Source organism: Odontomachus brunneus, unplaced genomic scaffold, assembly GCF_010583005.1.
Source record: "Odontomachus brunneus isolate Ranch 3 - 2012 unplaced genomic scaffold, Obru_v1 Obru_scaffold_117, whole genome shotgun sequence".
Classification (NCBI taxonomy): domain Eukaryota; kingdom Metazoa; phylum Arthropoda; class Insecta; order Hymenoptera; family Formicidae; genus Odontomachus; species Odontomachus brunneus.
In genome coordinates, this window is record NW_022639567.1 from 801,374 (window position 1) to 815,755 (window position 14,382).

General features: G+C 40.2%; 2 protein-coding genes across 3 annotated transcripts in view; one reads left to right on the forward strand and one right to left on the reverse strand.

Moving 5' to 3' along the window:
• The window catches only part of LOC116849470 (retinal homeobox protein Rx1-like), a 127,470-nt gene that overhangs the window by 48,705 nt on the left and 64,383 nt on the right, over window positions 1-14,382 (reverse strand). The gene's annotated exons all lie outside the window — the stretch shown is intronic.
• Window positions 10,909-14,382, forward strand: part of LOC116849468 (kynurenine/alpha-aminoadipate aminotransferase, mitochondrial-like) — a 129,124-nt gene continuing 125,650 nt past the window's right edge. The window contains exon 1 of the mRNA XM_032826635.1: window positions 10,909-10,930. Within this exon, the coding sequence (XP_032682526.1) occupies window positions 10,924-10,930 (7 nt within the window). The 5' untranslated portion in view covers window positions 10,909-10,923. The remainder of the gene's footprint in view (window positions 10,931-14,382) is intronic.

Below are 14,382 nucleotides of genomic sequence, written 5' to 3' on the forward strand. Positions count from 1 at the left end.
CTCTCTCTCTCTCTCTCTCTCTCTCTCTCTCTCTCTCTCTCTCTCTCTCTCTTTTCAAGCGCGTTTCGACTCCCAATCGTGCGAAAACAAAAAACTTAAAACGCACGCCGCAAATAAGGGCGTTGGGCAACGTCGGTCGGCCATACGGAAGGACGGGGTCCACCGTTCCCGTGGATGTCTTCGGGAGATTAGCTGTCCAAGGTTCTGAGGTCTGTGGCTCAATTAAGCACTCCGCTTAGCGCTTGACTAAAAAGGGTTGGGAGACCCTCGTCCTGCCCCCTCGAGCATCAATCATGTCGGGCAACCCTTTTCCCGAGGGCGGTTTTGCTCCTCTATTGAGACGAAGTGTTGTGCTCAAACACAAAAACACTTCATTTGGCAGATTAGCTGTTAAACACTAAGGGTACACGCGCCGCCGCCGCCTCCGCCGTAGCTATCATCGACCAGCACGAAAAGTGTCTAGAGTGACGAGCACATTGGTTCCTGTGCCATTTGTTTCGTGCAAATTACCGAAGCGATTAGAATTGGCGATCGAGCAGAGAGGATTCGTTCAAGAGAGGCTGTCGCTGTCCCGTTGCTGATTTTGACACGTTGCATTCTGTGATGATCATTTGTGGCTGATGTCACTTCGTCTTATTAATTTACGTATAAAGTCAAGCAATCGCATCTACAAAATTTAAGGTGTACAATTATTTCATATAAAGGTTTCTTGTTTGATAAGTTTATGAATACGCGTATTTAACTGAAAATCTCTGTGCACGAGTTTGAACATTCAAAGGTATGAGAGAGCTGTAAATTCTTTTTTACTAGATGTATAGAAATAATTTATACGCAGAAGTGCAAATAACATTTTATTGCATAAACTTGCTTCAAGAAGTGTTGCAATCTTTATGTAAACGACTATACGATCAGACACCTACAATCTCACTGACTGTGACTACAACCTCACTGAACAGTACGATCAATACACTATGATCAGTACGATTTCATTGAAAAGATCAGCTAGTACTAGTAGTAGATACTACTTTCTTTACTGATACATTTTGTGAATACAGACAATATCATTGTGCATAAGGCGTACTTTCAAAATTTCTTAGAGTGGAATCAAAGCGAATGAAAGGCAATATTTTCACGCGAAGCGATAGTGAGAATACTACCACTCGAAATTGCAAAAGTGAATGTTTCATGCAAACTTAGAATGAATTTTGGTTCCATATCAGGGAATGTTTCAATCGATTGGAGTGAATATACTTCTATGACGGTGGAATACATCAGGTTTATTCTTCAATTTCGAGTGAAAATATTCATGGACGATTCAGAGGAGAAAATTCATTTTGTATCAGTGAAAAATCACTTGAGAATTCGAGTAACTCGATGATTACTTCACTTTTCGAGTGAAATTTCACTTCAAGAATTTTAGAGAGTATGGAAGTTGTTAGTCGTTATAAACGCAGCAAGTTAGATTTAATATAATATATAGCGAATTTGTGTGTATTACAAATTTTGCAGTGAAATCTTATTTATATTGATCAAAATCAGTACGAAATAAAACGGAGCAGTAAAGTTGGGAATGTTTTTATTGAAAATCAGTGAATACTCATTGATGATCAATGAAATAGTCCTTTCACTGATTCAGTCAGGAACATTTTTACTGATTCGCTTGAAGGGAATGCTACGTGAAGAATTGACGGGATAGCGTTCCTTGGAAAATAGAAGGAGAAAAGAGGAGAAAAAACGGGAACGATCGCTTTTCAGGAGCACTGGCAAGTTTCAATCTCGGACTCCATATTACTCGTCGTTTAATTTTGATTGTGTTCCCAGATAGATTTTTCATCTACAAGTTTCCACCCTGATTGAAACCGCCCTTCGCGTTAGGCCGCAACGGGACGGTATGCGTGTGTATGTGTATGTATGTATGTGTGTGTGTGTGTGTGTGTATGTGTCGCATGCATGTACGCGTGTGTACGCGAGGAACGAAAGGACGAACACTGGCCCGTAATGGAGTTTCCAAATATTCGGGGAGCCCTCGCTCAATTTCGAACAATTTGCATTTAGGGTGAAGTGCAATTAATAGAAGCGGGGTGTTGTCCCGCGCCATTCCACGCCTATTAACACTATATTCCGCGGGAGTTTAGCATATCGAGGGTGCAATATTGAGTTACGCGACAGTAATTATAATACTCGTTAGACAGCGCTGCAAGAGAGAGAGAGAGAGGGAGAGGGAGAGGTCGTTTTCGCCTTGCACGTCTCTCTCTCGTGGTCTGCACCCAAGGATATAGCGTTCCTTCCTCGAGCTTAAGGTTCTTGACAATCTGCTGCGAAGGAACACTACGAAAGCCTGAAACAATGTGCTCCTCTTTCTCTCTCTCTCTCTCTCTGCTTCTTTCTGCCTCTCTCCCCCTCTTTCTCTCCCTTTGTGTCTTTCTCCCCCTCCTTCTCTCTTTCTCTCTCTCCTCTTGTTATCGTTCACGTTGTAAACAATTTCTGTTTGTGCGTGTTGTCGTGTAAGTGTCGGTCATTACGTCGCAATCGTGTTTGTAGTCGTGTAATATTCAAGGGCAGACCAATAAGTGTGTTTAACAGAAATATTATTGCCGAATATTACATGTGTTTTTATATATTTTTAAGTATTTTCCGAGCTTATATTCGTGTCTCACGTTTCCCTTTATATTTACATACAGTCGTTTGCATAAAGGTTGCAACACCTTTTTTCTGACGAGTTTATATAATACAATGATATATACACTTTTGCTTATAAATTACTTTTGTGCACCAAGTATTTAAACATCTAACAACTCCCGAAACTCTCAATGTACAAGCTCGTGCACAAAGGCTCGGAGTCTTTTTAAATTTGCGTGCTGATAAACTTATCGGCAAAAAGTGTGGCAGCCTTTATGCAAACGACTGTACATGTATCCGCACGCGACAGAAACAGAAGTCGTAGTAATGTTGTTTTGTCGACCTAATGTTATTTTTAATATCTCCAATCGCAGTCGTGCAGCACCCAAAAATATGTCATTTTATCCTTAGTGGAATCTCCTCTGAATTGTAGGGGATTTTACTTCGGCACGGGGTAAGTCAGTAACTATTGCCACTTGGAATACTTGAAAAGAATATAGCGAAGCAAAATACAAAGATAATCTTCAAATCTTCAAAGTTACTTTATTTAGAAAGAAAAACAAAAATTAACACTATGATACTTTCTTTCTAAGTAGAGTAATTTCGAAGAACTGAACGTCCATTTGTTTTTGTTTAGAAAATAATCCAAGTGATAATAATTACTGATTACACTCTCATTACACTCTCATTTTATATAATCAAAAGAGTCTTTCTAAATTCAAAATAAAAACATTCTAAACACAATAGGAAAGGCAGGAGCTAATTGGTTACCGGAGTAAGTTGGCAAAATCAATTATTTTTGCTATTTTCTAATAAGTTACTGAATTAAGCAAGCAAACTTTTTAAACATGTCAAAGATGGTTTTAAAATCATTGCTCGCTTGATTCTGAAATCTGCTAAAGAATAGTAGAAATAATTAATTTTGCCAAATTATTGTTTGTATTGAAATTTTGTTTTTATCTACAGTTTAAGTCTTGCTTCTTTTGTACAGCGCGTAAGAAAGCATTTTGCTCTAAGCAAATAATATTAGTAGATTTCCGATTAATAATCTACTGCATTAGAAGGTGAATACTCTTTGGATAAAAGTTTTTGTTTAGAATATGGGATTATAGGAAATAGCACATTGCAACTAAAGTTCTTTTGTGTCGATCATATTGCATTGTTTCTTATCGTGGAAAGAAACTATTACATAAATTAATTTATTGAATTGATTTTGGTTGGAGAAATAGAATTTCTGGATCTTATAAATTTAGTTTCACGAACCAGAAATTCTATTCTCTGTAATCAAAACGCGTTTGATTCGTTTATCTAAAAATATAATTTCATCTTTAGCAAGATCCTTTTATAGCCTTAAAAGAATTCTTCTAAAATCAAAAGTAGAATATTCCAAGTGCAATGTTCTTAAAGTTAGAGGAATTTCGCTTCTTATCTACTATATATCTTCTTTTTTATAGAAATTTCTTCCAGTAAAGAGGAATTCCATTTCAAATATTCATATTCCTCTTGATTCAAAAGGAAAGAAAGTTGAAATAATATCTAATAGATTTCCAATTAATGAAGTCCACTTTATTAGAAGAGGAGGACTTTTGAGACAAAAATTTTTGCTTAGAATGTAAGATTGCAAGAAACAGCATTTTTCAGTAAGAGTTTTTTTGTGGGGCAGGAGAGAAAAGGTGAACGCAAAAACATCGTACATCATGACGGTGATGATGTCAGTTATTATCCGTCTACTCATGGAATTCTTTTCTTTCTTGCGATATTGCGCAATTTTCTCCCGTCCGTTTTCAAAAAAGTTGATCGCATCGCGCCGTCTGATTTATTCTCACGCGTTTGTCACGGTGACTCGATTACACGATCGTTCGCGACACTTCGCTACCGTGACGGTTCTCTCTCTTTCTCTCTTTCTTTCTCTTCTTCGTCGCGCTGCCGCTCATTTCTCCTGCGGACGAGAGCCCGAAGGAGCGTGCCCGTCCCTTTATTTTTTTCTCCTACGGCCGCCCTTCGTCGCGAGACGAAGGGGCAGGTGTCGGCGCTCCCACGATCTTCGCTATTTCCCGCCGGGCCATTTTCCCCGCTCGCGGGCTTTTCGCGCCTAGCGCCGGGCCATTATCTTATTTTCCGCCTGGAAACATCGCACCCACAAGAAAAACGATCCTGGTGGTGGAGGAGAAGGAGGAGGAGAGGCGGGGCGGGCGATGGAAGGGCGGCCATCGGGCCGCGGAGATCGGGGAAGTGCTCTCGCGTAATAACATTTGTATCCGCGGAGCGCCTCTCCTCTCTGATATCGAGCCGGGCGTTTTATCCCCGGCTAACGCGAGAGCGTCTCTGACCCGTCGCCTCTGAATTCCCGCCGGCGTCGGAATTAGAAGGCGCGTTATTGGCGCCATTACCGTCGGGCAAGAAGTTTCCCCGTACGGGAAGCGCGATAAGGGGCGATAAAACGGGAGAGGTGGTGCCGCGTAATTTGCGCCCGTTGATATGATTAGCGCGCTGCGCGTAACGAGGTTCTACGATGTCACTCGACGTTGTCCTTCTTTCTGTTTTCGCACAGTATATCGTGCGGCAGAATTGTGTATCGCTATACATTTTTATAAACACGAAAAAAGTTTGCTGGAGTCAGCCTGACAATGAATGAGCCAAATGCGTTTTCGTTGAAGCAAACAGAACTTCTGATTATTGTGAAACAAATTCGTGGCTCAAAATTCTTCACCAAAAATTAATGTAATTGAATTTCTTTGAAAAAGAAGTTTCAAAAGTTTCCGTTCACGAAGAAAAAGATTTTATTCAATCAACCTGACAACGAACCAAACGCGTTTTGGTTGAAGCGAACAGAATTTCCGATTATTGTGAAATAAAGCCGGTTCTAAATTCGTCGCGAGAAATTAATGCAATCAAATTTTATTCATAAAAAAATTCTAAAATTTTCCATTCACAGAGAAAAATTTTTGGTTGAATTAAACGAATAATAAATGAATCAAACGCATTTTAGTTGAAGTGAATAGAATTTTTGATTATTGTGTAATAAATTCGGTTCAAAATTTTTCGTAAAAATTTAATATAATTAAATTTTTTTTTTGAAGAAGAAGAAGTTCCAAAAGTTCTCCATTTATGGCAAAAAATGTTAGGTTGAATTAGCCTGATAACAAACAAATCAAATACATTTTGATTGAAGGAAACCGAATTTCTGAGTCTCACGAAACAAGTTCGGTTCTAAAAATCAGAAATTCTCTTTCTAACCAAGACGTGATTAGTTCGTTAATTGTCAGGCTAATTCAACCAAACATTCGCCTCCGTATGAATGAAGGATTTTCTGAAACTTTTTATTTAAAGTAATATTTTTAATTGTATTAATTTTTTTCCGCAAATGTGTATATCGATAAACGAATGCTGCATCCGACGAGAAAGATTCTGCCGTCGTCGATGAATCAGGCTTGTTTGACTCGCACTCAGTTGTCATCACGTAAAAGAAATAATGTTTATTCAATTAATATGATACATTCGTCATCGTACGCGCCGTCGGGTTCACGCGAACATTAGTTTGATTTATGTGTATACGGCCGGCGACAACAGATTCAGGTGCCATTAGTCGACCGTGACCCCGCACGAGAATTCTCATGGCGCGTTGCGCGGTAAACAAGTCTACGTGGGGCCCACGTATGGGTATTAATATCGCGCGCACGGGTCACGGTTGGTTGACTGTGAGGGGTACGTGAGAGAATCGTACCCCGATAAAGCGCGGGGATTACTTGATACGCTTGCGAGGACCCACGCGGGGTCCTCGCGAAACTGCGGCGGCAATTTGCTTGGAGAGGACATACTGTATACATGTATTTGGTTAAATGATGTGTGAGTGCTTGATTAACGTGGTGCGTGAATTTGGAATAATTTTAGTGTATTGAATTAAGTATGGGGGATCCCGATAAGGGAAATTATATAAGAATGAGTGCGTAGATAGTGTGTAAGTGAAGGCGAAACAAGGTGTTAGGTAAGGAAACAAGATTCAGGGCGGAGAAAGTGTACAGATAATAGAGGTTATGGTGTCATAAGGAACGGGTAATGTAGGTAATGCAGGCAAGTTTAAATTAGTGTGGCGATGCAAAGAAAATTATCGATGGAGGAAATGTACAATAGATAGTAGTAGAAATGTACACAGAAATGTACACAGGAATGAAGAAAGAAAGGAATACAAGGAATGAAGAGGAAAGATTTGATTATCAGATGGAATAAGAACGCAAATTAAAGAAGAATACGGAAGAAGGATGAAACAAGGTGTGTAATGGTGCTACACAAGTAGGAAGATTAAAGTGTAAAGAATAGTTAAAGAAAAGTTATTGGATATGAAAAATTCCTTCTTGGCGATGTAAACTGAAGAAGACATAGAGGGAATGAAAAGGCAGAAGGATCACTTCATAAAGTTAGTAAGAATCATAGAATAGATTAATAAAATTAACAAGATATGGGAGAAATTGGGAGAAAAGAGAGGATGAAAAAGAGAAATAAAGAGAGCAGTGAAGACATCAGATAGAAAGAGGAAAAATAAGGAGGTAGATGCGTACAGCTGAAAAGTAGGTCAGAGTTTGAAGTATTGTATATGAGGACGATATAGTACTCATTGAGTAAAATAGGAAAGTGTAATTAGGTGGATAGGGAAAACGGATAAGTAAAGGTTAGATGCAAATTAAGAGGATTGTGAAAGAAGATTATGACCGGTATTCACAAAGTCAGATATTATATTTAAGACCGTTTTAAGTTTACCTTCAAATACTCCATAGCCAATGATTCGTATAGCATCTGAAAATGAACTTAAGGAGATGCTGGAGTCGAATAACGATGGATGACGAACTCGAATAATGTCGATCGTTACTAACATAATCACGCTATCCTTTTCGTATTTCTTGTACATATAGAACTTACATGAATGTGTGTTGCTTTGTTTTACCACACTCAACGGAAAACCTAACCATATATGTGCAGAAATCTTTCTGCAAACTTTTTCGATATTCTTAAGCTTCTAAATGCGAATGCGAAGGTAGAGCAATGTTTTTAAAAATTTTTTTGCTTGGAGCATCCACAATTTCAGTATGTACAAGCTGCGGAACTTTTGGATTAAGCAAATATTACGCTGACAGTTTGAGATTTTACATTAAAAATTTTGTTCATTTTCGACACATATCGAACAATGCTCTTATTTATTTTTGCACGTACGCTTTCATCGCGTAAAAGCATTCTTAATTCTGTGTAACCAATACGATGCAAACTTTGCAGAAAAATATCAGTGTTCTGTCGATAAAGTTTTTAGCTTCAACATCCCCTTAATCGAGACGATGTTAATGAAAAGTGCAATAGATGCCGCAACAAGCACCGGCTGTGTATTTCGAAAATCAAGAGTATTGCTTTCTAATAACGATACATCACGACGATCGCACACCGCTATTTCGGCACTCCCGATACTTATTTCCACGCCAGTGCTGGGATTCTGTAACTCGATTGGAGTTAACGACAGTTTCGTTATCGTTGCACAGCTTTTCTACGGTATACAAAAGCTGCGCAACGATAACGAAACTGTCATTAACTCCAATAACGAGTTACAGAATCTCAGCACAAACTCACTTTCGATAGATAAAAGATGCGTAGAACGCGGAGCGATGTCGATCGCGATATGTCAGTGTAGGCTGCTCGTCGCGAAAAGATGGATGTCCAAGACGGCCGAGCAATCAACGACGCGAAGTGCAGAAAGTGTGCGTCAAAACGTGAACGATGTTCGATAAGGATGCGCTCTAGTAGCTATGCCTCTCTCACTCTCGCTAATGGACCGACCGCGCGAGATCCGACGTCGCGTATATCTTTAGCGTCGTTTTGTCTTTTTCTTTTCCTCGGATTATCATCCCGATTCTAACTCCTTGTCAATAAATCCGACGACCGTCCGATTCTACTACTACTGGAGCGAGTCGACGTTAATGAGAAGTGCAATAGATGTCGCAACAAGCACCGGCTGTGTGTATCGAAAATCAAGAGAATTGCTTTCTAATAACGTACTCACGATACATCCTGACGATCGCACATTGCTATTTCGGCAGTCCCGATACTTATTTCCGCGTCAGGTTCACTTTCGATAGATAAAAGATGCATAAAACGCGGAGCGATGTCGATCGCGATATGTCAGTGGAGGCTGCTCGTTGCAAAAAGATCGATATACAAGACGGCCACACCATCGAAGACGTAAAATATCGAAAGTGTGCGGCATATACGATGACGCGTTCCTACGCTGTTCTATCGGTTCGCGACTCCGCGATGTCATTCGATAGATCGATAGTTACTAGAACTTTCCGACCAGTGATGTGACTCTGTAACTTCTAACGACATCGTTATCGTTATGGGTTTTCTGCAATAAACCATTAGTCATAAGCTACAAGCAAATTAACCAATCACAGTTAATTATTTTCAAAAATAATCGACTGTAATTAGTCGAACTTGCCTACGGCTTATGACTAATATCTTATTGTAGAAGGCCTATTAGGCTTGTATTACATGTATCGTACGACAAACTTGTCGGACGCAGGCGAATAGAGAGCATCTGAGGTACACGGAGAAAAAGTTAGAGACCTTTTAGAGGAGAATTTTATCCATCAGTCAATCAACACGCCCGACAATACTTGTACGACGCATGTAATATTAGACTTACATTGTCGCCATTGCGTTATCATTGCGCAGCTATATGGGCCTTCTATAATAAGCCATTAGTCATAAGCCACAAGCAAATTAACCAATCACAGTCGATTATTTTCAAAAAAATCGACTGTGATTGGTCAACTTGCCTACTTATGATTATTATCTTATGACAAATGTCTTAGGGTCAACTTCTTGGTATAAGCTACCTGATAATTATAGTAAACTTCGTTTTTTTTTCAAATTAGAGATAAACATATGATTTAACTGTTAGGTAGTTTACCAAGAAGTTGAAACAATCGGCCCTTATTATGAAAAGCCTATAATATAATTAATATGAAAAACTATAAAAATAACGCAACGACACGCCGTGGTAATGATATTGTCGTTAGAATGTTATAGAATAAGACTGCAGAATAGAATACATATTTACATTACTCACGACTGTTGATTTATTTAGAAAGTGAGAACTTAAGATAGTTAGGTCAAGAACAGTGAAGTCACAGATCTTCTTGAAACTTGTAGCAAAATTAATTTAGGTATTAATACGTATGTGTGTTAAATATGGGTTCGATTAACCGTATAGTTTCCGAGAAATTACCGCCTATAGTTTACTCTTTTTTTCGATATCTTATATAGCGCTGCATACAAAAAGTAACACGTAAATGTGCATTTGTCAGTTGCAAATGACCTACAATAAGGATTAATACAAAAATATGAGCAAAATTAATTGAATACTTACAGAAGTACATACATACTTCAGTCTCAGCGAAATTGACCGTACATTATTAGAGTATGATTAATCAGCAAAAATAAGTTTGGCTTTTGCTTTTTCGTTCGCGACCATGCTTTGCGGATGTGGCAACGTTATATAGCTTGGCATCGCATAGCGCTAATAGAGATGCAACGTTGCCACGATCTATAGTTCGCGACTACAACGAAATTCAGCATACGGTTTCTTTTTCTATCATTTTATTTATTTTATCGATTTTTACTATTCTGAGAAAACCAATAATGTTTAAAAATCTGTTTTTCACTTTTACTTAAAAGAATTCATTGGTTGTTGAACCTTTTATTTAAAATCTAATTTTGACTACCACAGTTGAGAAACAACTTTAACTCGATGATAAGACCGAAAACACATAGAAAAATTTAAACAGTAGGACGTAAGCGGTAAGCAAATTGACCAATCAATCGCTGATCCTTGAACCGTAAGAAGAATCATTGACTGTGATTGGTCAATCTGTTTATTATTTTCATCTTACTGCTTAAGCTTTTTGTATATCTCCGGCCTTACTGTTGAAATATACGTTCTCGCTTCCTGAATAAATCAACAGTCGTAAGCAATGCACAGCTAGATACGAATGCGACTCTGATCGAGAAGTTCTAGTAACTATTGATCTATCGAGTGATAAGGCATCAGCGAGAGCACGTGCACGCCGCAGTGCACACTTTCGGTACTTTACGTCGTCGATTGCGTGGCCGTCTTGTATACCGATCTTTTCACGACGAGCAGCCTCCACTGACACATCGCGATCGACATCTCTCCGCGTTCTACGCATCTTTTATCTATCGAAAGTGAGCCTGGCGTGGAAATAAGTATCGAGAATGTCCAAATAGCGATGTGCGATCGTCGGAATGTATTGTGAGTACATTATTAGAAAGCAATCCTCTTGATTTTCGATATACACAGCCGGTGCTTGTCACGGCGTCTATTGCATTTCTCATTAATATCGACTCGCTCAAGTAGTAATAGAATGGAACGATCGTCGGATTTATTAATGAGAAGGTAGAATTGCAATGATAATTCGAGGAAAAGAGCAAGACAAAACGACGCTAGAGATATACGAGACGTCGGATCTCGCGCGGTCGGTCCGTCAGCGAGAGTGAGAGAGGCGTAGCTACTAGAGCGCGTCCTTGTCGAACCGCGGCATCGTTCACGTTTTGACGCACACTTTCGGCACTGCGTCGGTGATTGCGTGGCCATCTTGGATATCGATCTTTTCGCGACGAGCAGCCTCCGCTGACACATCGCGATCGACATCGCTCCGCGTTCTACGCATCTTTTATCTATTGAAAGTGAGCCTGTCGTGGAAATAAATATCGGGAGTGCCGAAATAGCGATGTGCGATCGTCGGGATGTATCGTGAGTACATTATTAGAAACTAATCTTGATTTTCGACACACATAGCGGGTGTTTGTCGCGGCATCTATTGCACTTCTCTTTAACATAGACTCGTTTAAAGGGATGCTGAAGCTAAAAATTTTACCGACAGAACACTGACATTTTTCTGCAAAGTTTACGTCGTATTGGTTACACAGAATTACAAATGCTTTTATGCAATGAAAGTACGTGCAAAAATAGATAGAAGCATTGCTCGATATGTGACGAAAACGAACAAAAAATTTTTAATGTAAAATCTCAAGCTGTGAGTCAGCATAATATTTGCCTAATCCAAAAGTTCTGTTGCTTGTACATATCGAAATTATGGATACTCTAAACAGAAAAATTTTGAAGAACATTGCTTTACCTTCGTATCTGCATTTGGAAGCTTAAGAATATCGAAAAAGTTTGCAGAAACATTCCTACATTGTTCGAGTTCGTCATTGACTTCAGCATCCCCTTAAGTCTTAAATATAAGGCCTGAGTGTAAATACCGGTCTACGAGTCAATTAGAGAGAGGTAATGTAACTATAGGGACATTAGTAACTATATATAGTTCCAATATATATAGATATATAGAAATAAAAGTTGAATAGATGTGTGTGGTTAAGGAATATAATTGCAAGGCCCCTTTTTAGCTATGTAAACTGAAGATAAATATACTGATAATAATACGTGATATGTGAACATTGAACAATTCGACGAGTTACAATACATTAAATAGGATTAGGAAGCTTATAAGAGATATGTGTTAGATATTTATTACTTAGAACCGAATTTTTTTCATAAGAGCCAGAATTTCTGTTCCTTTCAATCAAGAGAATGGTTAGAATAATATCTAATAGATCTCCAATTAATAGTTCACTTCATCAGAAGAGGAATACTCTTTCGATAAGAGTTTTTGCTTAGAATATAGGATTACAAGAAATAGCACCTTGCAATTAGAGTTCTTTTTTTAAATATTGAAATATTTTCCTTTTGGTTTTCTCTTGAGGCCTTATGTAAAGAGGATTGCCGTTAAGAATAAGATTATAGTTTCTTTTGGGTGTAACAAAATACGATCTATACTGGAAAGATTGCTGTATTTTTCACGACGAGTTTCGCAACGCACTCGTTTTTGGTAATAGGAGAATTTGGTGTTTAGTAATTCTAAGAGGACCTATTTTTTTAAAGTTTTCATTGCTATAATAACTATTAACTTGTAATCGTTAATAATTACTAACATTCTCCAACTTTGGGCACAGGATACGTTCTGAAACCTACTCGAGGTAAAGATCTTTTTCCAACTGACCATTGATTGCCTGCCCTTCCTGTTTCCTTCGCGTTCGCAAGTGAAAAGAAACTCAGTAAAATCGGGACAAGTGTTTTCCCACGCGAATAGATCTCCTCGTTATTCAACGCATTTTGCGCGTCACCATCACGCTCGATATGTCGCGCACGATCTTCCCCAGCGCCAGCGGGCTGTGTCGCGTTGTTAACGTCATCGGGGCCGATAAATTCGCCACGCGGAAAAAGTGCGAGCAAACGCAATTACGCGATTTCGCGAGCGCGGAACGACAAAAAGTTTTAATCTTCATGAGGTGACGTTTAACGCGCGCGCGCGTAAAAAAAAATAAATAAATGAGCGATCCGCCCGTCAATTTTTTAATTCCCTTCCAGCCCCTCGCTCGCGGCGCATTGCATGCGCAATTGCGCTCCGCGCGTCGCGCCGAGTCGCGCAGAGAAATTCGCGGCAGTAGCCATGGTTACGCCCGCTCGCCGACGGGTTGGGCGGAGGCGGCGTGCGTGACTAATTTGACACCCCGTAGATATAGGTGCGCCCCAGACAGTCACCTGCGATTCGTGCCGGGCTCGTGTCAGCGCTAACGATCACGACTCCGGGCCCCTAATAATCCCGAATTAAACGCTCCGATAAGCGTTTTCGCTATCGACCGAGGGAAAAGGACGCCGTGTCGAAATCCGCGCCGCGTGATCTCGGTGGCTGTGCGAGCAATCGGTGGCTCGTTCGGTCGGTCGTCTTCTCGTTCCCGTCGAACCTCAACGCGTTGTTAACGTCATCTTGGCCGCGACCGCTCCGATTAATTAACAAAGCCCGCGCGAAATAGCGGTGACGCGCCCCCAAATGCAAGAGGCGAGACGGCATTTCGTATTTCGAATAAATTTTACGTCAATTACATGTATCCGAGGTAGCGCTCGGTCCTGTTAATCGGTTAACTAGTTAATTAATGCGGTGTTACGTTTGGGCTGAACGTAATGCCTGTGTTAAGGGACGCCTGTGTGGTGGTAGATACGAATTAATTAACATTGACGAGGAGAAAGAGGAGAGGGGGAGACAGAGAAGGGGAAGGAGGAGAGAGAAAGCTGGCGCGTATATTATTTACAAAAGAAGAGAGTGGAGCACACTGGTCGGCGGGGAAATTTCTTCTTTCATAAGTAGGAATCGTGGACGCAAAAGTTAATCGGGACAAAAGTTAAGGAATAAGCGAGTTGAAACGAGCGTGCCACCCACGGATGTGCTGGTGCGAAATAATTTTTTCGCCGAGCGTTTAGCTCTCGCGAAAACAAACACTTGCTTCTTGATGCAAACGCGCGAGGTTTCCATGCCGACGTGCCGGTAAATAATGTTAAACAGCGGTCGCACGCGGAGGGCTACGTCCCATCTCCGCACCCCTTTATTACGCCTTGGCATCGCCTCGCCCGTATGCGGTATCATTTTTCTGTCGCGCGAGAACCCCTCGGCGTGTCGTCGCAACCCGTTTGCACGAGGAGAGCTGGTCACCGCTTTTGTGACACATGAAGAATGCTGAAAATGATATAGACTCAAGCCGTCACAGGAAGGATAGGCAGAGAGAAAGAGACAGAGAGAAAGAAAGAGAGAGAGAGAGAGAGAGAGAGAGAGAGAGAGAGAGAGAGAGAGAGAGAGAGAGAGAGAG